This window comes from Xylona heveae (genome assembly GCF_001619985.1).
Source record: "Xylona heveae TC161 unplaced genomic scaffold L228scaffold_14, whole genome shotgun sequence".
Taxonomy (NCBI): Eukaryota; Fungi; Ascomycota; class Xylonomycetes; order Xylonales; family Xylonaceae; genus Xylona; species Xylona heveae.
The window spans coordinates 621,426-646,262 of NW_017264206.1; the positions used below are offsets into that span (position 1 = coordinate 621,426).

At 33.9% G+C, this 24,837-nt stretch overlaps 6 protein-coding genes across 6 annotated transcripts; 2 read left to right on the forward strand and 4 right to left on the reverse strand.

Annotated features, from left to right (window-relative positions):
• Nucleotides 1-107: 107 nt before the first annotated feature.
• L228DRAFT_251435 (sulfate adenylyltransferase) lies at nt 108-2,627 on the forward strand. The gene is made up of 7 exons (XM_018333557.1): nt 108-587; nt 748-775; nt 829-1,011; nt 1,063-1,208; nt 1,263-1,332; nt 1,383-1,867; nt 1,930-2,627. Exons 1-7 carry the CDS (start codon nt 419-421, stop codon nt 2,568-2,570), a joined length of 1,722 nt encoding a protein of 573 aa, XP_018184857.1. The 5' UTR covers nt 108-418; the 3' UTR covers nt 2,571-2,627.
• Nucleotides 2,628-3,123: 496 nt separating this feature from the next.
• On the forward strand, nt 3,124-3,824 carry L228DRAFT_215176 (iron-sulfur cluster biosynthesis protein Isd11; the record flags this gene model as incomplete). Its single annotated transcript, XM_018330067.1, has 4 exons — nt 3,124-3,174; nt 3,300-3,464; nt 3,651-3,713; nt 3,771-3,824. 4 exons carry the CDS (start codon nt 3,124-3,126, stop codon nt 3,822-3,824), a joined length of 333 nt encoding a protein of 110 aa, XP_018184858.1.
• Nucleotides 3,825-6,648: 2,824 nt separating this feature from the next.
• On the reverse strand, nt 6,649-7,013 carry L228DRAFT_204488 (Clavaminate synthase-like protein; the record flags this gene model as incomplete). The annotated part of the gene is made up of 2 exons (XM_018329654.1): nt 6,649-6,878; nt 6,935-7,013. Coding segments are annotated over 2 exons (309 nt in total), but the record flags the coding sequence as incomplete, so codon positions are not given.
• A 119-nt stretch (nt 7,014-7,132) lies between these two features.
• Nucleotides 7,133-7,436, reverse strand: L228DRAFT_271547 (hypothetical protein; the record flags this gene model as incomplete). Its single annotated transcript, XM_018335545.1, has 3 exons — nt 7,133-7,171; nt 7,228-7,280; nt 7,340-7,436. The coding sequence occupies 3 exons, from the start codon at nt 7,434-7,436 to the stop codon at nt 7,133-7,135; spliced, it is 189 nt and encodes a 62-aa protein (XP_018184860.1).
• A 746-nt stretch (nt 7,437-8,182) lies between these two features.
• Nucleotides 8,183-9,847, reverse strand: L228DRAFT_225054 (calcium-dependent phosphotriesterase; the record flags this gene model as incomplete). The annotated part of the gene is made up of 2 exons (XM_018330366.1): nt 8,183-9,072; nt 9,164-9,847. The coding sequence occupies 2 exons, from the start codon at nt 9,845-9,847 to the stop codon at nt 8,656-8,658; spliced, it is 1,101 nt and encodes a 366-aa protein (XP_018184861.1). The 3' UTR covers nt 8,183-8,655.
• An 829-nt stretch (nt 9,848-10,676) lies between these two features.
• On the reverse strand, nt 10,677-11,576 carry L228DRAFT_50656 (Metallo-dependent hydrolase). Its single transcript, XM_018336655.1, has 3 exons — nt 11,561-11,576; nt 11,108-11,499; nt 10,677-11,044 (listed from the first exon to the last, which is right to left on the reverse strand). Exons 2-3 carry the CDS (start codon nt 11,347-11,349, stop codon nt 10,759-10,761), a joined length of 528 nt encoding a protein of 175 aa, XP_018184862.1. The 5' UTR covers nt 11,350-11,499; nt 11,561-11,576; the 3' UTR covers nt 10,677-10,758.
• Nucleotides 11,577-24,837: the final 13,261 nt, after the last annotated feature.

Here is a 24,837-nt window from a genome sequence, read left to right on the forward strand (position 1 = left end):
CACCAACTCCATTTGGTCATAGTGTTGCTTGTTTGGTTGGCGGAGTATAGCACGAACAATGGAATAGCGTGCCAGCCCAGAATGACGTGCTCGGGAAAAGGCGATAACAGCTTACGCATGAATCAAAAATTATCTGTATGGTACAGTAATGAATATCAGCTTCTATACTCCGTACCTTACTCCTTAGGATTTGCTCCTTTTCAGAAGTCTATCAATTGGATAATCCGCGGACTGCACCCGAAGATTCTTTTGGACAGTTAATCCGCCGACTGGCACCGTCGCCTCCGTTCTTCGGCGGTCGATAGAGGGGTTGATCCACACCCTTAAGGCCTCGTCCTTCAACTTTTCTGTCGGCTCTCTTTTGATCCATTGCATCAGACTAGAAAGCCTTCTTTAGACTCCTCTTTCAAATTTTAAAATGGCAAACCCGCCTCATGGAGGGATCCTGAAGGATCTCCTTGCGCGCGATGCCCCTCGTCGAGAGCAGCTGGCTGCTGAGGCGGAGGGGTTGCCTGCTATCGTTCTGACCGAGCGCCAGTTGTGTGATTTGGAGCTGATCCTGAATGGTGGCTTCTCTCCTCTCGAAGGTAAATAGATCTTCTCTGAACCTTACTCTCTTTACAATTCTTGCAACCCCACTGGACCTCATTTTTTGTGGGATTAGCACTTGCAAGAGTACGAGCAGTTATCGTTTACAATGAAGAAATTTGCGCAAATTTGGCTCTGGAATTGACATGAGCTCTGCAGGTTTCCTGAATGAGAAAGACTATAATGGGTAGGTTCGATCGAGCCTTTTCTGACAATTGCGGCCAGCTGACGTACCGATAGCGTTGTCACAGACTCGCGTCTCGCGGACGGCAACCTCTTCAGCATGCCTATCAACTTGGACATCTCAAGGGAGACGATTGAAGAGCTGGGCGTGAAGCCTGGTGCAAGAATCACCCTCCGCGACTTCCGTGATGACAGTAATCTGGCCATTATTACTGTAGACGATGTTTACAGGCCCGACAAGTATGCTTCTCATTGTGAACTTCTGGCACTGAAGATATTAACGCACTGTAGGAACAAGGAAGCTCAACACGTCTTTGGTGGGGATGAAGATCACCCGGCGATCAAGTATCTTTACAACACAGTAAAGGAGTTCTATGTTGGAGGCAAACTGGACGCCATCAACCGTCTGGATCACTACGATTATGTGGCTCTTCGCTGTATGTTTCGTTGATATTTGTTACTTCCGCGAGGCTATGCTAATAACTCTGCAGATACCCCCGCAGAGTTGCGTGCTCACTTCGAGAAGCTTGGATGGACCAGGGTTGTGGCTTTCCAGACGAGGTATCTCAAAAACTGCATCGGAATCCAAGGGGTTGTGCTAACGAATCAAGGAACCCAATGCACCGTGCCCACCGTGAATTGACCGTCCGCGCTGCACGAGCTCGACAGGCTAATGTCTTGATCCATCCTGTTGTTGGTCTTACTAAGCCAGGTGATATCGACCACTTCACTCGCGTCCGGGTCTATCAGGCTTTGCTGCCTCGGTATCCCAATGGAATGGCCGTTCTCGGTCTTTTGCCTCTTGCCATGCGTATGGGCGGCCCAAGGGAAGCCATTTGGCACGCCATTATTCGTAAGAATCATGGTGCCACTCATTTCATTGTTGGCCGTGACCACGCTGGTCCAGGCAAAAATTCGAAAGGCGAGGAGTTCTACGGCCCGTATGATGCACAGTACGCCGTCGAGAAATACAAGGATGAGCTTGGAATTGAAGTTGTCCCCTTCCAGATGATGACCTATCTTCCTGATAGTGATGAGTACCGTCCTAAGGATGAGGTCCCTACCGGCACGCGCACTTTGGATATTAGTGGAACGGGTATGATCTCCATCTTATTACATTCGAGTAAATATGGTTGCAAGAAGCTAATTTATGATTAGAGCTGCGCAATCGGCTCCGCACGGGCCGTGAGATCCCGGAGTGGTTCTCCTACCCCGAAGTAGTTAAGGTGCTTCGTGAATCACACCCTCCCAGATTCCAGCAGGGCTTTACGGTCTTCCTTACGGGTTACCAGAACAGTGGCAAGGATGCTATTGCTCGCGCTCTGCAGGTCACCCTGAACCAACAGGGCGGAAGAGCTGTCTCATTGCTCTTAGGAGAAACTGTCCGCCATGAATTGTCGTCCGAGCTTGGCTTTACCCGCCAAGATCGTCACACGAACATTCAGCGTATCGCTTTCGTCGCCGGTGAGCTTACCAAGGCTGGTGGAGCCGTTATTGCTGCCCCCATCGCCCCGTATGAGGCCAGCCGGCAGCAAGCCCGTGAAACTGTCAGCCAGTTTGGCAGCTTCTACCTCGTGCACGTTGCTACCTCTCTCGAGCATGCTGAACGGACTGACAAGAGAGGTGTCTATGCTAAGGCTAGACGAGGAGAGATCAAGGGTTTCACTGGTGTGGATGACCCGTACGAGGCCCCGACCAAAGCTGACCTTGTCGTTGACATCGAAAAGCACAATGTCCGGAGCATTGTTCACCAGATTATTCTAATGTTGGAGAGCGAGGGACTGTTGGATAAATTCTAGATTACATTTTGCCTATGAAGCTTCTAAAAAGTGCGGTTACGAATATTGTATGATAGCAAATAAAATACAAATTTAGACTAATGTCTTCTAATTTTCTTCAATGCGCTCAAGTCTTTAGGAGATTCTAAATATATTTCGTAGAGAGCGACGGTGCGTATCTGGTATCTAAGCCCGAAGTGCCCAAGAAATTTATTTCGGGGCCCATGGTGGTTATCAGTGATCGGGTTCCCTATAAGTGTTATTAATCTGGGGTTTAGCGAAAATTGTTCTAAAGAAGATCGTCATACAAGACAGGTCCCCTCGGCCCGGTAGGTTTCTGCTCGAGCTTCATTTTGTCACCTTGAGACCTTTCGTAACACCTGGAGTGTTAGTCTTGCTTTCGAACTTCGGATTGCGCTCGACTACGCAGATTGGACGTGAGGCAAGTGGGCCAAAGTACCAACTCCTCCGTGGCGGATTGACGACAATTTCCGACTTAAACCCGTCTCTCAACTCGGGACGCTGCTTATTATTCATATCCCATCATCGCATTTCCCTTCAGAGAACTTTTGTAATGTCGGTGGCAGCAGTTGGAAGTGAAACGGCATTTCAAGCCCGTTCTCTTGTAGGTTAACTTGAGGCGAATTTCAGAATCTTATCGCGGCAATAAGCATATATAAATCATCACTGCTCTCGTGGACTCCAGTCTGGTCAATAAGACGAAACTAATGTATCCTCTAACTCTTCTAGTACCGTTCACTGCTAAGACAGTCCAAGCAATTTGCCGCTTACAACTTTCGAGAATATGCGAAGCGGAGAGCAATCGATGCCTTTCATGAACACCGTGCTGAGACCGATCCGAGACGGGTGCAGGAGCTGATTCAAAAGGGACTGAAGGATCTGCAAGTTTTGAAGGTAAATTTTACCAATCTGTGGCTTCTGCAATCTCCAGGTAGTTGGATTTGGTTTGCTCGCGGCTTTTCTTAGGGTCTGGGGTTCAGATCTATTCGGGGCGGAACGTGTGCGCATTTCATGTGAAGGGGATACATCTTCCAGCCGAGTGCTTGACGCTGTGCTAATCAACATACTTAATATTTGCAGAGACAAACCATTATTAGTCAGTTCTTTCAGCTTGATCGCTTGGTGGTGGAAGGACAGAAGACGGTATGTTCCCATCTTTACGCATTTGGGCGGTGAGCAGCCATTGACACTTGGGATTAGGGAAAGCAGACAGGCAGTGAAGGTGGTATTGTTCGCCAGAAGGATACTGGGTAAGTTTCGATATCTGTTCTTATTCTCTCTCGTTATCCTCGGGTCTTTGGTGTCAGTGCTGACTTTGAGCAGCTGGGACTAGATTGAGATGAGCAAAATATCTTTATGGATGGATCTCAATTTCAAATATTCTTCTTTACTATAGCGACTTAAATCATTAATTCAGCTTTCTCTTGCATGCCTTTTGCATGACTATGATCCTTTGCCTATATGAAATTTTTATTTGTTTTTTTAATGGCAACGCAACCTTTGGACAAAAGACATCTACCATCACCCGGTATCTTGACAAACATACGGACCAGAGTATAACCTCAGCTCTGTACTTATCGAGATCAAAACGAACCCGCATTGTCTTCGCCAAATAACACCTTATATAAGCAGGTGTTGGAAAGTGGCCAAAGTATTGAGGCTTTCACACATCTACTGCCTTCCTGGAGTTTTCTCAATATTTTCCACGGTGCCGTCAGCCGCGCGAGCGTCATCAGCAGTGCTATTAATTACTTGCAGCTTGGTCTTCCGCTCGAGAAGTGAACGACCGCTCCGAGGCTAACCATCATGGCAATAGCGTTGACAATCCCGGCAATGCTGCCAATGTGCCATTCAGGAACTTGTGCAGCGTTGTAGAAAATTAATGACCACCAAATATAAAACGCAATAACTTCACGAAAATAGTTGGCTGGAAAGGAGCGCGACAGAAATTATAGCACACTTACTCAGGGCGTTCATTATTCCAATCACGATGGCTCGTTTCGCATCAAATCATTCGCCCAGGCATAAAGAACGCCGCGGTATCCGAGCTCCACTTTGAGAAACAATGCAAAGAACTTTGCGGTCCGGAGGCTTGAGCATGATCGCTCTGCTAATTACGGCCATCCTTGCTAAGAAAACCCCCGTATGCCGTCTTCCTCCAGAATGTCTGAACCAGTCTGAGTACCAGGTGCAGCACAAAATTGAAACGATGCCAATACCGTAAACAGCTGTGGGAATATACTTGACTTGTTTGATGGAATATGTGCCCAGATATTTGAGATATAGCGCCAGGCAAGCATTATCCGCAAATATTTCGGTGTCGCCCTGAATAGCAGCGAAAATGGGCAAGACCCAAAACTCCCAGCTCAGGAACACACGGCGGAAGAGAGTTCGACCCAAGACGCCCCTCGTGGTAATCACTTCCGGTAGACGCTCCAGCGTTAGCTATTTCTCCTCGGAGATGAGAATCTTACTCTTCGTGGTGGCTGGGTGACCTGGGGAAACAGGAAATCTGCTTTTCAACAAGCTCGCACGGTTATATTTGAAATATTTTGCCTACCCCAGTAGTGCGACGGGCATAGTGATCGGTAAATTAATGATATGAACCAACACCAACCGGCTAGTCCACGAAGCCCATCCGTTGGCAGGACGTCAGCTCGTTTGTTTGCAGAAGGCAAGTATGGGTGGTAACCCTATTCAGGTTTGTGTGTATGGCTCCTTGCAATATGCCAGAAAACATATTCCCCGCAACACCAGAAGCAGCGAAGATGACTGTGCGCTTTCCAATCTCCTCATAATTGTACCAGCTGCCGAGGACATAGTGGGTTCCAACGAACGTTGCAAATTCAAATATTGCTTCGAAGATACGGATCATCCTTATCTGGTGCCAGTTCGTGACAAAGGCAGTTGCAAATGTTAAAATGCCCCAAATTGCCATTGCAATTGTCATTCATAAGTGAGGTGAGACTCTTTGCAGGGCTACTTTATTTGAAATTTACGCCATAGTATATCCCACATTAAAAACTGACTGTTCCAATCAACAAGTTATTCAAATGTAAATCCAGAAACAACATTGCTTACCGGAGTTTATCTGATTGAGCTCTGTTCCATGCATGCGTAGATCTTTTTTGAGCCCTGATACATAGGCATTGCTGAGATTTTTTTTACAAAAATCAGGATAAGATTTCATTGAAGATCGACGAGTTTGTGCTCACCGAGCGGTCAAGACTGTTCTCAATCTCCTTAGCATCTTTGAAATGGAATTATCAGGACTCGTAACGAACTAATTTATCCAATACATTAAGCAGACAAATATTATAATACACCAATCGAGCTTGATAACAAGCCGCCTCTCAGCTTTGGTAATGGGTGGCTCGGCCCAGAGGACTTCACCCAAACTGGAGGACATCATGATTCATGATCTCAAACTTGAAGTACGGAACATAAAAACATAAAATGACCTGGAAACCGAAGGCACTTCAAAATTATTAATATATAACCCTCAATAGGAGCTGGATCAGCAGCAATGCAGTGCTGTTTAAAACAATTTTCCGATTCTATTCAAGAATACTACAATTTAGACCTTCTTAGTGGGCAATGGGGTTTTTGTTCTGACAAAATATGTGGTTTCTCCTCTTGCGAATTATTGCTCCTTTTGGCATAGATAAGCTGGCCGAATAGTCTGTTTATCGTATATATGTTGAGCAAAATATATCTTCAGCCACTGCCCGTTGCAGGCCAAGGCCTCGATTCAAGGATGTGACAGGCTGGTCAATGCGTATCAAATAATGAAGGTTCAGGGGGGGCCAGGGGGCCGAGCAGCTGCTCAACCCGTAATAAAATTTGTGAGATGGCTGAAACGTCAATGCATGATATTTATCTGATAAACAATCGAACGATCATTGCCGTAATATGATTTGAAACTGAGTCTTACTGTTACTCGAGCGATGCAAAATGTGCAAGTGAAAAGCCCTGTTTGCACATATTAATACCGACAATGCTGGGGGCCCTGAATAACCAAAGGACTTGTGCATAGGAAAGGCAATGTTACAAACTGGAGGAGCGTCGTGGTCGACTCATCGTTATTCAGGCCAAAGAAAAAAGGGAGCGAATAACGAGGCTTCCCCGTCTTATTTATAACTCGATGAACAGTGGCGAGAAACTGGTGATTGGTGAGACGTCCCATCATGTCTCCAAGGTTAAATACGAATGTTTCGGGTTCAAGGTTTGGAGAGATCCACCGGCCCGCAGCATTAAGAACCTCCGGACCTGGAGAATCGAATGGCTTTTGTGCAATCATAGTCACCACTGTTCAAGATCAGTGCGTGATAGAGCAGTCTCCGATGAAGTGCATTTTCACCTACATTGAACATCAGTATGCGCACCTAGACCGGTCGTCTCGTCGTCCGATGGTTCCTGCGGGGGATAGTACAAGGCGCGAATTGAGACGATTGGATATGCGGGGGGTTTTTTTTTTTTTTTTTTTTTTTCAAGGAAGTCTTCTTTCTCGCCAAGAGCGACGGCAACCACTCCAGCCAGCCTTCTCATCAAGACAAGCAGCTCTATGTGCTTCTATAACAGGCCTGGATTTGGGCGCGTCTCTGGGATTCGGCCATAGGTTAGTTCGTCTCAGAACTTCAGGCATCATATCTCCCACCCCCTTCTCGTCGGCATTCCGGTCATGCCTGACAGTCATGGCTTCCTTCAAACCTATTAAACACTTGAATATCAGCGACGAAATTTTTTTGTAAATTGATCTGTTGACGTACCGCCTTTGCCAAGTCTGTCGACGTTCGTATAGTAATGTTGCTCGTAGCCTTGATACGAAGGTGACTTTGATTGGTGAACTTCCATTTTCTTCTCCATGGGTAAACCAAAAATTCTTCGAGGGCGAGGAACGAGTTTTCAGTGATACCCCAATCGATTCCATCATTTTTAATCAAGAAGAATACAAACCGCTCGCAAGCATCTCGCACCTCAGAAATGAGATCGTCCATGTCTGCTAGTGTAGCCGAAGTAGATGTCATCGGTGAAAGGTCAATGATTGGTATTTCATTGAATTGACCTCTTTTCCTCCCCAAAGTCTTCAGCTGATTCCTTAGGAAAGCATCAATTTACCCCCGAGAACCCCCGTTGTGCCTTCCATGATTGCGGTTTATGCAGCGGTAGTCATCTTTTCGAGACTTTTAATTTACTCCACTGTACAATGTCTCGTCAAACAGTTGTATGATATCAAAAGCAAAATGCAAAATAATAGGAGGCTTTGTGTTAAAAAAAAACTCTGAATCTTGAAAGGAACGGGTTCAGCGTCTCTTAGGTCTCTTAAATATAGAAACTTAAAAATGGAAGCTACGTTCAACAGCGACTCCAATGTGGTCGTCTTTCTTCTCTAAATAAACATAGATTGACTTGTTTTAGATAATCTTTTTTTCGGTCAACTAATGATTACATCACGTATCAGTATTCAGACTTTGTCTCAATCTGTTTTGGACCACCGCTTTTCAATAATTGATACTTGATATTGCATCACTAAGGTATATACGGGAAACCGCTAATCCAGACATGCATCATCATTATTGGCGAGATAAATTTGGCCGCGATTAACACCCGTTAGTTCGGCCGTCGTTGCCGTCCCGCTGGATAACCAGCCCCAGCGATGCTTATCAATCACATCGCTTGGGCGAGATTTGCCTTATTACAACCCTCTGAACAGGTGAAGCATGTCTGCAAAAGGAATTTGACTATCAATTACTTGCTTTCAACTCTCTAAATCATAGTCGTAGAACCAGCAAAAGAAAATTATTTTGGAAGTAAGTGCTACTCAGCATTTTTTAGCCCTTGTCAGTCTCTACGGGAAACCACAGGGGCAAATTGAAAAGTTGCTGTCCATCATATCTTAAACTCGAAAAAATCCGTTCTCTTCTATCTTTTCTCTTTCACGACATCTAGTCAGACGACTATGGATAGATGCCCATAAGCTTACCATTAACCTTGCCCGCGCCTTGATATGTTTCTCCTGTAAATGCATTGTCACTTGATCCAGATTTTGGCCCGCGGATGGTAACACATGTTATTCCATGTGCCGTCAATGTCGACGTGGCGACGAACAACCGACACCGAAGTCCTTGCAAACTTCCCTCCCTTGGGCCTTGATATTCTCAACCACCCATAGTCGTTTGTTGCTAAATACGAACACCTTGCCAGGAGCAAATGCAAAATTATTGCTTGTCTCGCCAACGAAGATCTTTCCCAGCAAGATGCCCTCGGGATTCCATATGTGTACCCCGTCACCACAGCTCGCCCAAACATTTCCATCGGTATCGGTATGGATGCCATCTGGAATGCCGCTATCAACGAAGGCGAATACACGTCGATTCACAAGACGCTTCTCATCAGGGGTGACGTCAAAGGCGTATATGGTACTTGGCCCGGTTAAATTTAGGTTATATTGCACAGCACCAGTGTCCGTGATGTAGACCGTTTTATAGTCCGGTGAAAACTCCTAGTGATTGCAAAGATGTCAGCTTCTGTCAAGCCGAAAGGTTTGATATTGGAAAGCTATCTGAACAGCCGGAGTGCATGATGTGCCATACCAAACCATTCGGCTTCACAAAGCCGTCTGCTACAACTTGAATTACCCCGGTGCCGGGCTCGAATCGGTACACCTGTCCCGGCAAGACGGGCAAAGGACGGAGACCCTGGACATGACCGTAGTCAGGATCTGTTATCCAGAGATCACCTGTATATGGGTGCTGGCGGACGTCATTGAGAGAAGAGAAATTGCGCCCAAGAAAATTTGTCAGGATGACTTTAGATATGTTTGTTGAAGGATCGACAGCAACAAGGCTGGAATAATGATTCAAGTCTCCTTGATCACAGTAGATCTGTTGAGGAGGAGTCTGGCTCATGTCGGAGCCAGGCGGGTAGTATGACGTGCCGCCATTTGCTTCCCACAGGTCCGGAAATTGCGTCGATGTAATTGAATAGTCCTCGAGGGAGACTACTGTAATGTTGATGTTGTCCTCAATCGACTCAAAATTGGAGGTCACATAAAGTGAGTTTGAAGCCTTATGATAAATGCCAGCTTCATGGAAAGCTTGCCAGGGTAGGTCAGCAATGTTCCTTGCCGTTGCATTCTGGCCAATAACCTGTGCCTCGAAAGCTGAATTGTACGAGAGAAGTGAAATTGCTGGCTGTGTGATATTAGTTGCTGTTAAGGTAGAGAAATAGTTTGGATTGCCCGCTAGTGCGAGCATGTCAATCTGGACTATGCTCATGTTGAAACGTAAACGCAGTAAATAGATCCACTGATACTTACAATAGTATTGGTTTGCAATCACACAAATTTTCCTACACCATGCAATATATATATATATATATATATTTATATATAATGATTGCTTCGCCAAAAAAAGAAAAAGACAAAGAAAGAAAAAACCTCAATTTTCGTTGACGTGGACATCTGCTTCCTTGGCATTACGGTAGCGATTGCTTGGCAGCTTCGCTACATGGTATGTTATCGTCAGGTTGAGCATATTTTTGCTAATAGCACTGATCCTGAGACTCTGGGCAGAGATAAGCAGCCAATAATCCATTGCATGGTCCAGGATGACGGCGAATAACTGACCTTTAGGCCGCCAACAAAACATCGCGGGAGCGATAGCGACATCGGATGGAACGCTCCTAATAAGCTCCAGTACCTTCACTAGCCGGGCTCTGGCTTGAGAAAAGTCAGTCAGGTAAGAAAAATTTGTCCACTATCCGGTTGGATACAATGGGACACCATGAGCCTTCCAAGTTGGGGGGCGTTCTTGTATTGAATAAGGTAATAGGCATATGGATTGCCCCCGTTTTCTTTTTCAGAATGCAACTAATTTCGACATAATCTTTGGAGCTTATGTCCATGGGTCTCGTTCTCCTTTGAGTGTTCCCACAGCTTGCGTATCTGTCCTTCCTACGGTTATACTTGATGGACCACGTTTCAAGTATTGCCCAAATCCCTTTTCGCCAGTTACGCCACTGTAATCACGATCCAAGACAAGCTTTCCTCTCAAAAAAACCCACCGTGGCCAATTCTTGACCCGGATTCCTTCAAACGGAGTGTAGTCGATTCGATGATGGAGATTTATTTGCTGAATAGTAAACCCTATTTTATTATCCGAGCCGGACTGGTTGTCAGGGTACCAAATCACAACATCAGCATCAAATCCAGGAAGCAGGCTACCCTTGCGGTGTCCAAAGCCGTATAGTTTGCGGGATTGGTGGGACAAGTTTCCGCGTAAACGGGAAGTAATCGTCTCTGCGCTTTGGCAACATGCTTCGCTGCTGCGCGCAACGACATATGTAGGATGAGAATAGGCGTATTTGTACGCTCCGAGAGGTTTATGACACGATATGTAGCCTCGTTCTCGGCGATTTGAGGTCGCGCGACCGAGTGAAAGAATGGATCTGTGTGTCCATGCTCTTCAAGTCGTCTGTATCCAGAAAGATTAACACTATCCAAATATGACAAGGATTTAATAGTTACATGGACGGACCTTAATATTAGATCAATCATATCAATATTCTCTGCATGTACCATAGTTGTCATCCCAAGCTTTCTTGTCTGCATCGTTATACCCAAGATATCCCTGTCACCGAGCTTCATTGGTTCGTACATCATATAAAGTTTCACACTTAAATTCTTCCGGCAGAATTTTGTCCGTCCGGTTTGTGTGAGAATGGAATGAAACCCATAGTTGCAATAGGCATTGTTGCTGGCGCGTCGATGATATTCCATCAAAGCTGACCAAGGCTATCCACGTAACGCTTTCGTGTTACCAATGCTATGATGGTCGTGTTTCCACCTGTAACTGCGGACTGCAAGCCCGTTTTCCAGGTGTCACCGGTCGGAGCATTGTCTTGCTCTACATGCACATGCAAATCGACTCTACTTTGTCCGGGGGTCAGCTAAAGCCTATGGGGTGAGGAAATTGAGACCAAGGATTTACCCAGGTGCAATATATGTGCCTTCAGCGTCTATGACATTTGTATCATCGGAGCCTACCAGATCCATTCAATGCATGAGATCTTCCCATTCTTGATGTTAATTTCCAGTCTAGAGGGTAGAACCTCTACAGCTGTTACCTAAATTACCTTTTAGTCAGTGTTATAGTATGGAATTCTCATACAAGAAGGCTGAGCAACCACTATCTTTTATGATCAAGTCAAATATCCTGCCAGAAAAGAATGTTCAATCTGTCTAGGGTACTGTTAAGTACTAAAAAGTTATATTGAAAGTAAAATAAGTTTATATAAGTATAAGATAAATTAAAATAGATTTATATGTACTTGAAAGTAGAATATAATATATAAAAAGCTAAGACTAAAAGTTGACTAACCTTGATTTTTTCTAGTATCTTATATTAAGAGTTTTTAGTATTAGTACAATTATTTAAAATTAAAATTTTTCTTTTACTTGACTAAATAAATAGTCTACTATAGAATATATTAATGCAAAAATATTAAATAGAATAAAAAACTACTTACATGTAGATAGTATAAATTTTTAAATTATTTAAAAATATTAAAAAATTATATAAATTATATAAATTTATTATTAATAAATAAAGATTAATATATATTTATTTTAAATATATATATATATATATAATTTATTTAACTTAAATATAAATATTTAAAAATTAATATAATTTATACTTAATTTTTAAAATTAAATACTCTAATTATTTTGAAATTTTTTAAATATATTTTATAATTATATAAAATATATTTATATATTAAAATTAAAATAAAATTATTTAAAATTATTAAATATAATTTTTATTAACTTTTTACTTGGGTATACTTCTAAATTCAATACTTTACAAAAATGTACCTACTAAATGCACTATTTACTATAGTATACCTCATCTTTAACAATTACTATAGTATACCCTTACATTCTATATTATAAATTGAGGCTAATTTTATAGTAATACAGGATCTATATAGTCTATTTAGCTATCTAATAGAATTTTCTACTAGTTAGTAAGGGTCTATCATTTAATAATAGCTTTACATGTCTTTTAATTATAGTATATATCCCTATAGTATATACAATGCCTCTGCTAAGCACCTGGCTACTCTCTCTAATAGTACCTTGTTCTAGGACACTCTTTAAGACAATAAGTTATAGGTAGGAGAATTTGTATATCCTTCTACAGGTTTTTCAATTAGATGGCCTTTATAGGCCTGCTATAAGTAGTTTCTATATATATTAATTATATATACAGAACTAACAAATGACTATGAGTTCAGGTGTTAATGATAGCATATTGTCAATACATGTTGACAGAATATATCTATATTCTAAAATCTACTACAGGTACAAGTAGATTCTGCCCTATTTAGACTAACTATATAACTGTTTTTGTTAGATAAAACAACTATTTCTTCCTCAGTATCTAAGCATATGACATACATTTGCTAAGCTCTCTTATTTTTATGATTCAAGTATGTTATAGTATAGTCTATATAGTATTGATTTTCTTGCTAACTATGTGCTTGTTAATAGATATATATTATGGTAATTGTCTAGACATCTTGCAATAGCTAAAGCATAGATTTTTTACATGATTTAGATAGCTTATTGTTTATAAATTCAATTATGTTAGAGGTTATATAGTTATACTAGAGTCATGAAAATGTGTAATTGAACTACTTTTCAAGTAGTATATTATACTAATAAGTAGTATATTCTAGCTTTTCTTGTATAATCTTTTGCATTACATCATTAAATGCTAACTGCAAGTAGACTTTTGTAGTACCTCAAAAGAGATTGTAGCATGCCAGCCTATATTGCTGCTGAACATTATTAACTATATGCTAGTAGTAATAATTATAATAAGAATATAAGAAGTAAGTTTCAACTCCTTTTACAATTTCCTTGTCTCTGTTGCTAATAAATATCAAAGAAAAGAAATTAATGACATTGAAATAGTCAAAAGCAGCCTTGAGATACTGCATAAACCATTGCTAGTTTTCAAGTGTTTTGACTCTAACCAAAGCTTATGTCAAGGGTAGCATATTGTTGTCTCTATCAATGGTAATAGCTAACATGAGTATTATGAAATACTAATTATAAGTATAAGTTCCATCTAGTGCAATGAACTCTTGACATGTTTAAAAGTCTTCAATTGCTAATTTAAAAGCAATAAAGGCTCTTGCAAATCAAGTAGAAGTTAGTAGTACATATTTTATAGTACAATAGTACTCATTACTGTTCTTTTTTCCCTTTATCAATACAAATAGTAAAGGAATATAGTGGTAAGTTGCTCACTCATCTCCTTCAAGAGTATGATAGATTCTCTCTCTAGTCTATCATGTCTACATATATGATATATAGTTTCCTGCCTGTCTTTTTTCAAGACTAACAATGGTTTAAAGTCTAGTCTCCTAATCATTTACAATTGTTTTGCAATATTGCTATACTAAATATAATTGTCTATAGATCATTTAGAAGTTAAAATGAGTCTCTAGTAGACAGGTATAGTCAATTCTTTTTGAGATTCTTAATTATCCATTGTAAATATTAATTTTAATGCAAAAAGGACAGGAATCATCATAATAAATCATTAGCCAGATAGTAGATAATACTTTTTTGATCTTGAATAATTTATCATAGTATATAGTCTATGCTAAAACAGCATTTTTAGTATTTAGGATTGTAGAAAATTTTATATTAACTTTAATATAAGGGTACATAGTTGGAGATAGTTAACCCAGATAAAGCTCTACTGTAGATAAGATTATACTAGAAATTAAAACTTTATTTACACAATCCATAAAGATATATCATAGTAATTATGTGAAAAATGTTAAGGTATATAATAGTAATTTATTATTTAGTAGATATATCATAGTAAATAGTACATTTAATAGGTATATTTTTATAAAGTATTGAATTTAGGGGTATATTCAAGTAAAAAGTTGAATTTTTATTTATAATATCATATTTAATTTAAAGTTTTTAATAGCTTGATAATAATATTAAATTATATTAAATAATATAAAATACTTTTAGAATATTTTAAAACTATATAAATATTTAAAAGTATTTTTTAAATCTATCATAATTTAATTTAAAATGTAAATTTTATATTTATAAAGGCTTAAAATTAATTTTTGGAATTATATTTAAACTTAATAATTAAAATTTAGCTATTATTTCTATATAAAATATAGATGAAAAATCTAGTACAAAATATAAATTCTATCTATAGTTAAATAATATATTCTAATAATATTAAGTATTGTTTATTTAGTTATTTATATTGCATGTAGCTTTAAAGCTATAATAAAATTTATAGTTAAAATATATAAAATGTATATTAAGTTTTTAAAAGTTACTCTAAAATTAATCAAGCTAATATTAGATATTATTTATTAAAATAAAAGAAAAAAGATAATAATAGTGTAATACAAAGAAAATAATAAAAATAGATAGAATGAAAATAATAAAAGTAATAAAAAAAATTAAAGTTTGGGTTTTTTTAGTTTTTTTACAAACCAGAGTCTGGTTTTTTTGATTTTGAAGATTTTAAAAAGTATTTTTTTTAAAAAATTATTCTAGTCTTATAGTATTTTTTATTAATATTATTTTTCTTAATGTAGTAACTATATTTTTAATATTACCTTAATAGTATTTAAATATTCTAGTAAGTGGTTTTAGTTTTTTCTAGTATATAATAACTTTAAAGTAAAAAATTTTTTCTTTACTTTTTGTAATAAAACTTTTCTATTTTTTTTGTTTAAGAGCAGGATAGTAATAAATAGACTAGACTTTGAGTAAAATTATAGATAGAATTATATTTTTTAGACTTATATATAGATAGCCTATACAAGTAAAATTTAAAGTAACTATATTCTATCTTAAATTAAATAATACTTATATATAAATAATATAAATTTTTAAATTATTTTAAAATATTAAAAATAGTATTAATTTATAATTAATAGATATAAATTCATTTTATATTATTTTAATTATATATATATATATTTAGTTATTTTATATTTATATTAAATAATTAGAATTTAATTTAATTTATATTTAATAATTAAAAATAATATTATTAAAATATTATTAAATGTTTATAAAATATTTTTAAAATAATTTAAAAATTTTAAAACTTTTTTTTAAAAATAATTTTTAATTAATTTAAAATAGTATAAAATTATTTTAAAAATAAAAAAAATAAAAACAAAAAGATATATAAAAAAATAAAAAATTTTTATTTTAAACAATATACCATTTGAAAAGCTATTATTCAATTAAAAAATATATAAATATTATAAGTATTTAAGTACCTGAGTTCAATCCCTAGCTGAAAAATTTTTTTTTTAATTTTTTTTAATTTTTTTTATTATATAAATTTTTTATCTTAAACTATTTTTAAAAAAAAATACTTCTAGCTTAATAGTATAATATTAAACTTTGAAGTTAGATTAGTTTGAAAAGTAAGCTAGTTCCAAATAGGAAATAGCCTTCTAAAAATAATTTTATAATTTTATAATTTTATAATTTTAATTTTTTTAAATTAAAATTAACTAAATTAAAATAATTTTTAAATCTCTGCTATAATACTTTTTAAGCTAAATTTAATTCAATATAATTATTTTAAATAATTATAAACTATTAATTTTAATAATTAAAAAGTTTTAAATTTTAAATTTTATTTTATTTTTCAAGTATTATATTTAATTAAATTTAGTTTTTTATTTTTATAAAAAGATATCTAAGTAATTTTTATTTTTATTTAATTTCTCTTGCTTTTGTATATAATTCCTAAAAAATCATTAAACAAGACTTTGTATTAGAAATATAAAAATTTTAATATATAGATCTACTTATAGTTAAACTTTAGATTGATTTTAACTTTAGAATAGATAAAAATTTTAATATCTAGTAGTTTAATACTTTTTAGTATAAATTATTTATACTATAATTTGTATTTTTATCAAGTTATTTAAAATACAACTGTTTTATAGATATTAAAATATCATTGTCATTACCTATAATTACTTTAATAGTATTTAAATTATAATAAACATCTAGAAAATACTTGTATTTAATTAAAAAATTAATACTAGCTTTTGTAAATACTTGTAATAATAAAATATTAAGCATTCTAGAGTTTCAAAAGATAATTAATAGAATTAAATAGACTTTAACCATACTGCTCAAGCTATTAAATTTTAGTATAGCTAGAAAATTAATTCTAGAATTTATATTTTCTAGTAGTTTCTAGCCTAAACTAGTTATAAAACAATTTAAAATACTTAAATTATATCTATATTCTTGTATTATTAGTATATTTTAAGATACTATATTTATAATTTTTGAGTTTTTTAATATATTTAGAGCTATGACTACTAATATTACTAGAGTATTAATTGTAGAAAAACAGGTAAAAAACACTAATATTTCTTTACTAACTTTAGCCTATAGTATAGTATTACTTGTTAATAGACTATAAATAAAGTTAACAATATAGTTCTTGTTAAAGTTTTTATACTAAATTAAGTAGTAATTACTATAAATATATATTTACTAGTATAAAGTAAATATATAATTAATGGCTAAAAGTTTTATTATATAAAGTAAAATGCTTGTTACTAGCAAGATATTTTTCCTATAATCTATATACTAGAGCTATAAATAAATCTTTTATTTATTTAGCTAAGTAAAAGTAATATACTTCTTATATATAAATAGTATAAATTTTTAATTTATTTAAAATTATTTTTTATTTAAGAAATATTTTTTAATTAAAATACTTAATATTTTATATTATATAAATAAATTTAAATTATTAATCTAATATTAATAATTTTAAATAATTTAAATATAATGAAAAATAAAAAATTTAAAAAAATAAAAAAATAATTATAATAATTTATTTCCTTTTTGGGACTAGCTTACTTTATAAACTAGTTTAATTTTAAAGCTTAATATTATACCATTGACTTAGAAGTACCTTTTTTCTAAAAATAGTTTAAGATAAAAAATATATATAGTAAAAAAAAATAAAAAAAATAAAAAAAAAGATTTCTCAGCTGGAAATTAAACTCAGGTACTTAAATACTTACAATATTTATATATTTCCTAATTAGAAAATAGCTTCTTAAATGGTATATTTTTAAAAATAAAATTTTTATTACATATCTTTTTATTTTTGTTTTTTTATTTTTAAAATAATTTTATACTATTTTAAATTAATTAAAAATTATTTTTAAAAAGTTTTAAATTTTTTAATTATTTTAGAAATATACAATAACTAATTATATATATATAATTAAAATAATTAAAATTAATTTATATCTATTAATTATAAATTAATACTATTTTTAATATTTTAAAATAATTTAAAAATTTATATTATCTGTATGTAAGTAGTAGTAAAACTTTGTACAAGAAATGCCTTAGAGGTAGAAGATACAGTTTGGATGATGGTTGCTTTTGAGATTCTAGATGTAATTTAATAATTAGATAGTACTAAAAATTGACTACTAAGTTTTTGTACTACAAGATGTTAAAATAATTTATTAATAAAAATAATATACTTAAGTGCTTTTCTAATAATTATTTAAACTATAATAAACTAAAAATTTTTATTAAAAATTTAATAAAATTTTTTCAATAAAAAACTATTTCTACAAGTTGCAACCAATAATATTACAAGATTAAAACTAGTTTTTTATTGTTACTAGATTTTAATAGTATATAATTTTTAATATTTAATTAAAAAAATAATTATTTATTAAATATTAAAATATTTAAAAATAAATATAAAAATTAATTATTTAATCTATCAAAATAATTTAATTAAATAAAATATATTATTATATAAAATATTATATATATTTATATATATTTTTAATATAAAAACTAGTAACTGTTTAAAGAAAATTAATAGTTCATTAATATTTAAATAGAAAATTACTATTTAAAACTATATCAGTATTAATCTTCTCTAGTATTCTATTAAATAGTATAAAAACAAGATATAAATGAGAATAATTAGCTACAAGAAGGTCAATGATTATTAAGTCTGCTAATAGATAATAAACTAGTAGTTGTAACAAGTTATTAATTAATAGTTTGCCTAATGATCTATACACAGAGTAGATCAATGAACTAGTCAAAAAGTAGCATATTTTTGATTGATAATAGTATATAAATATCTATTGCAGTCAATAATTAAAGCCTGCAAGCAAGAAGTTATCTCCTGCATTTATTATATATTATTAATTTGTTATAAGATTAGTATAATTTAACTGGCTGTACTACTTTAGTAGCCATTCATTATGTTTTATAATGTTTTAGATACCATAGTCTTAGGTAAAAGCTTTAGTAAGTTGCTGCATGAATAGACTCATGTAAGAAAGATATGATAACCTAGTTTGACTTGTAAAGTTCAATGCATTGTTATAATCTATAGCAAACTCTTGGTAGGTCAAATTGATAGATATATAATATATATCATCTAGTACAAGAGAGAAAAAACTTGTAGACTCATCTCTAGATATATGCTCTACTCTAGAAAGAAAGCTATTCAAGAGTGATAGACACTATTCATTTAGTGATTCAAATGCTTCAATTAGTTCTAGATGCAAAAAATTCTATATGCTAGCCAGGTCAAGATAGAGAGACTGCTTGAGAATATTTTTAGCAAATAAATATCCTATTAGATTTGATGGAAAAGCTTTATTAGTAAGTTGTTTAAAGTACATATGCTTGAATTTTCTAGCAAGTACATTGATGTTTATTAGAGTACTATACTCATTAGCAAAGGCTGCTAGATGGACTCTAATATAAATATTTAATAGGTTAATTAAGTACAAGAATTTAGAACTTCCTTATATATATGCTTTAACTGCTTGTTTTTCATAAGTATCATCTTTTATAGCCTTATCAATGACTGTTTTTAGACCCCTGTGCCAGCTTTTGTTGTCTTTAATATCATTAACATTGAGGTAATAATAGTCAAATCTTGTAGCATTATATATATATCTAACTAGTGCTTAAAACATACAACAAGCATATAGAATATATTAATAGAAGTGATCAAGATCAGTGTATTGTTGTAAGCTTGTCAAGCTTATGCTTTTGACAATAATAGTATAAGTAGTAATAATCTCTGCTGCAGAAGATAGGTATGTATAGAAGAATAAATCCTGTTCTACTGCTTGCAAGTAATTGTATCTAAACCAACTAGGAAATGTGTAGGTATATAGAATTAAAAGAGTTAGTATTATAGCCCATGCTATCTTAAAGAGTAACCAGGAGTTTAGATAGAGCAATGGGCTTTAAATGCAGGGCTATCCTGCTAGAAAAGGAAATGACTAAAAAGTCTAGTTGTAAGCCAGCCTATTTTGCTTTATAAATAATGCTAAAAAGAGCAGCTCCTGTAACAGCCTTCCTACTCCTTGCTATTTAGAATGTAGTACATTATAAGGTCACTTTATTATAAGGTCCAAGGCTGGAGCAAGCTTTGCTACTGCTAGTAGGTCAAGATATAAACCAAGATTTCAAAAATGATACTGTTGGACTGTCTTTTCCATTGATACAGCTAAGTCTCTTTTCTTAATCATAGCATAGTAGTAGCATCTATTATCTACTATATTATAATTTATATTCTGGTAATTCTTGTTAGTACATAGGTAGCTTCTATATCCTTGCTTAGTCATTTGATATAAAAAACCTTTATTGTCTGTCTGCTAAGACATGTTACTAATAAAGACTAATGTAAATGTAGATATAAATTTTTCTTTGCCAGTAATAGTCATAACCATTCTATAGTCAAGGCCTATAGCAGCTTTTATAAAGGCTACTACAAAGATTTCTATAGATATGCTATATAGACCTAGACAGAGGGTATATACATTAGCTATATTATAATATTCAAAATATAGAAGATTGACTAAAATCTAGTAGAATGCTTTGAAAGCATGATACATGTTGTGGTAAATGCCAAAATTGTTAATGAAGGTTAACAATAGTAGATTTAGCTATAATAATTATTGTAATCAATTAAACTAGCTGTGGTCAAAGGTTTCTAGTTCTAGCTCTACTTATGTTAAGTACATTTTGAACAGTGATTGAATCTTGTCTCTTGTACTATTATATATATGGTACACAAAATCTCCATCCCTATCTGTTTCAGTGTTAGCAACCTCAGAGTCATAGGCCTAGTCCAAAAATATAGACAGTATACTGTGTATAGATTGTAGTAGAACCTCAAGAATCCAATCCTCAAGTATTAGAAGTTTGTGCTTGTCAAATTTGTCTAGGTCAAAAATATGGCCCAGGTAACACTTTAACTTCTGGTAGTATAGCTAAATAATAGCTTGCAGCTGTATAATAATACTCCCAGGAGATTTTGTAGCATTTTGAAAGTTTTAGCCAAAGAAAATAACATGTCTCTTTGTATATCTATTTACTAGATCTATCTGTACAATGCTACCTGGAATTATGATCTTGCTACCATTATCATAAGCATAGTTTCCAGAACATGCCCTTAAGGAAAAGCCCTAGTAGGGTGTATTCTATAGCTCTGTTAGAGAATCTAATAGCTTAGCCATGCTAAAATGCATCTTATGCACTATAGAGGTAGAAGAAAGTATAAAATGTATCAAATCTACTAGATCATACTAGTAGATCCATGAGTAACATTTGATTTGATATAGCTGTTTTGAATTGGATGGTAAAGACACCTCCTTCTTTTTAGTTACTAGTATCATTTTTCTTCTCAAGCAAAGCAATAGCAAATGACAATAAAGTTATAGCTTTAATGTATTCAAGTATTTGGGCAGTTTGGTATGCTCAACTATTAGAGACCTTAGCATACTAAAGACTTCTCAAAGTCTTGTATACTACTTTTTAAAGTAGTTATAGTATTTTGCCTAGAGACCCAAAGCCATCTGAAATTGTAGTAGTTTATTATCTTGACTTGATATATAATTTTCTTCATGTACAATTTCATTTATATTCTTGTCAATATCATCTTGTATATTCTCATTACTATCCTTGCCTGCTTCTAAATTGTATACATAGTTGGTAAATAATATATTTTGCTTAGTTTTAGTCATGAGACCTGAAGAATTAATAAAGTCAACTATATATAGAGAATGCTCTAAATTGTCTTTGTACTACATAGCATTACTAGATTTTAAATCCTTGTCTATCTTCTTACTACTAAGTGTTATATATTAATGTAGAGTAGAATAGTAAAACTAGGACTGTTGTGCTCTAGAAATAGATTAAACCACAAGTTAATCTCAATCTATGTTTTGAAGAGCCATGTTTGAGGTGTTTCAAGAAATGAAAATAAGGAAATGAACTATTTATTGTCAATGCCTTTTAACTTTTTTCCTGGAGGGTATATATACCATGTATTACATAAGCACTACTTTTACTTTTATTTAACTCAATTAGTGTCTTGAACAATGAGCTCAGAGTCATAATAACTAATGAATTTACTATTGATTTAACTAAAAACCTGTTAAATACATTTACTAAACCTAAATTCTTTAAATTGTGTAGGTTGTAAGATTATCCATTCCTTTTAATCCAATCTTGACTACAAAATAAAACAAAAAAAAATAGTACTAGATCAACTTTTCTGCAAATACACTTACCTCTCTAGTATAGAGTACCTTCTGTAACAGATTTTGCTTAAGATCAAAAGCAAAGTCTGTTACAAAATAAATATTCAAACAAGTCATTTTGAAATACTATCTTCATTTATATAAGCTACTAAATCCTCCTTAGATTTTCTTTCTTCAAGTTCCTCTTTTTTAGGTTCTTTTTCTTTAGGTTCTCCTTCATTAAATTTTCCTTCATTAGATTTTCCTTCATTAGATTCCCTTTCTACTACTTCCTTACCCTCATTATAGTTTAACAAGTTTTCCAGGTCTAATCTCCTCTTGTGATTTAATTTGGTACCATGGTTGGCAGTAATGATATGCTGGATGAGCTTCTCTACAGTTAGTAGCCTGTGAACATTTGCTAGAGCATTAATACTACTATTCTACCTCTGTAGTTTACTATTTCTCCTAACAAACCACTTATTAATATTGATTTTAGTATTCTTGTCTAGATTCTCAACTAGTTTGAGCTGGTTGCCATAAAAGTACTCTAGGTTTAACTTGGCCATGACTGACAGAATTGCTTTGATTAGATTCTTTATCATGACTTCATCATTGAAGGTATCTTTGATATAGAGTTTAGTAACTTCAACTAGGAATTCTTGTCCAATGTGTTGAACACAGTCAATTGCTTGTACACCAAGATAATAAGAGAGTGGTAGGTTGAATAAAACTATAGTATAACAGAAGTAATATAGGTTTAGTCTGCAGCTGTTTATCATATAGGAGCATATTAGAATTTTGGCTTTCTTATAAATTCATTGATTAGTTTGTCCTGCTTAATATAATTAAGATAAGACCTAAAAATTCAGGCATCTATCTTGAGTAATTCTAACACCTCAAAGATCAAGAGTTGCTGGGCCAGATATGCAACCTAAATGATCATTTTGTACTGCTTCTGAATTATGATCTTGCTAACTAATTTTAGCAGGCACTTTATCTTTGGTGACTTTCTACAAATTTGTGCTAGGATTTTTATCTAGTCTGACTCCTCTAGAACTTCATACTTAGTATATTTCTGCTTTACTACTTTCATCTACTGCTACAAGAAATTGAGTTTCTCCAACTACTTGAGTACTGATTTAGCTTTGATTAAGCTACAAATGTAAAAAAATCTGATCCAAGTTGTGGTTAGCATGAGCCTTTGTAGAATCTCTATGTTGATTTTAATTTTTTGCTCTTTACTACCCTCTACTTGTTCTATGCTAGCTCTTGCCTCATCCTTATCTTTTTTGTATAATTTTCTAATAAACCATGTATAAAAATCATTATACTATTGATTGATTGTTTATTCTGCATGCAGCCCTAAAGCTATGGCAAGATCTATAGTTTAAATATATAAAATGTGTATTGAACTTTTGGAAATCCCTCTAGAATCAGTGAAGCTGATACTAGATGTTATTTATCAATATAAAACAAAAGAAAATTAGGAAAATAATAAAAATAGACAAAGTAAGAGTAATAAAAGTAATAAAAGAGAGTTAAAGTTTGGTTTTTTTTTTTGGTTTTGGTTTTTTGATTTTGGAAATTTCAAGGAGTATTTTCATCTTAAAGCCTACCCCAGTCTCATAATGTTTCTTGTTGATGTTGTTTTTTTTGATGTAGTAATCATGTTCTTGATGCTATTTTAGTAGTATCTAGATATTCTAGTAAGTGGTTCCAGTTTTTTCCAGTATATAATATTTTCAAAGTAAGAACTTTTTCCTTTACTTTTTGTAGTAAAACTTTTTTAGCTTCTTTTGTTTGAGAGCAAGACAGTAATAGATAAGCTGGACTCTGAATAAAGTTACAGATAGAGCTACATTTTTTTAACTTATATATAGATAGCCTGTATAAGTAGAATTTGAAGTAACCATGTCCTATCTTGAGTTAAATGGTAGTTGTAACTAGTTTTCTTCTAAGGTCTTGGTATTCCTCAAATAGCTTCTAGTGTAGAAGGGTTTAAAACTGTTTATAATGTTTTTTTTAGAAGTAGATTGCCATTGGTAAATCTATTGCTCAAGAATAAGTTTTTTCAACTTTTTTTCAAGTAGCTGTATGAAGTATATGCATTCTTGTATGATTTATTGGTATATATTATTTTATGTTTGGCTACTTTATCTGCTTTTTTATTTCCTAGTATTCTTTGATGTCCTGGAACCTATTGAAGATAGATTTAAATATTATTGTCTTTGAAGACTTGAATAGCAGAAAAGATTTGTAGTAGTAGTTGTTGTCCAGATCCAGCTATAGGGTATTGTATTGTATCTAAGATACTTTAATTGTCTATAAATATCCAGATAGCTTTAAGGTTTATAATTGATCTATATGCTATCCATTCTATTGCTTTAGTTAAAGCAAAAAGTTCTACATCATAGATTTTTATATATGAGCCCAGATGCCAAGAAAAAGTATATGTGTCTTGACAGTATATAATATAACATCCTGCTTCTGCTATTGTTTATAGTGATTTATCTATATATACTATACAATTTTCTTCTGGAATTTGCCTTTAAAGAGTGTTTAGTATTGTTTGATGTTTTTCTATCATATCAAACTTGGAGTGCTTGTTTTTGATGATAGATATAGCTGGAAA

Bases quoted from the DNA above. Each gene is read 5' to 3' on its own strand.
- L228DRAFT_251435 (XM_018333557.1), top strand. From the start codon at position 419: ATGGCAAACCCGCCTCATGGAGGGATCCTGAAGGATCTCCTTGCGCGC. The intron at 776-828 runs GTAGGTTCGATC...ACGTACCGATAG, and splicing joins AATGAGAAAGACTATAATGG to CGTTGTCACAGACTCGCGTC. The intron at 1,012-1,062 runs GTATGCTTCTCA...AACGCACTGTAG, and splicing joins GATGTTTACAGGCCCGACAA to GAACAAGGAAGCTCAACACG.
- L228DRAFT_50656 (XM_018336655.1), bottom strand. From the start codon at position 11,349: ATGGAATATCATCGACGCGCCAGCAACAATGCCTATTGCAACTATGGG. The intron at 11,045-11,107 runs GTCCGTCCATGT...TTCTGGATACAG, and splicing joins ATGATTGATCTAATATTAAG to ACGACTTGAAGAGCATGGAC.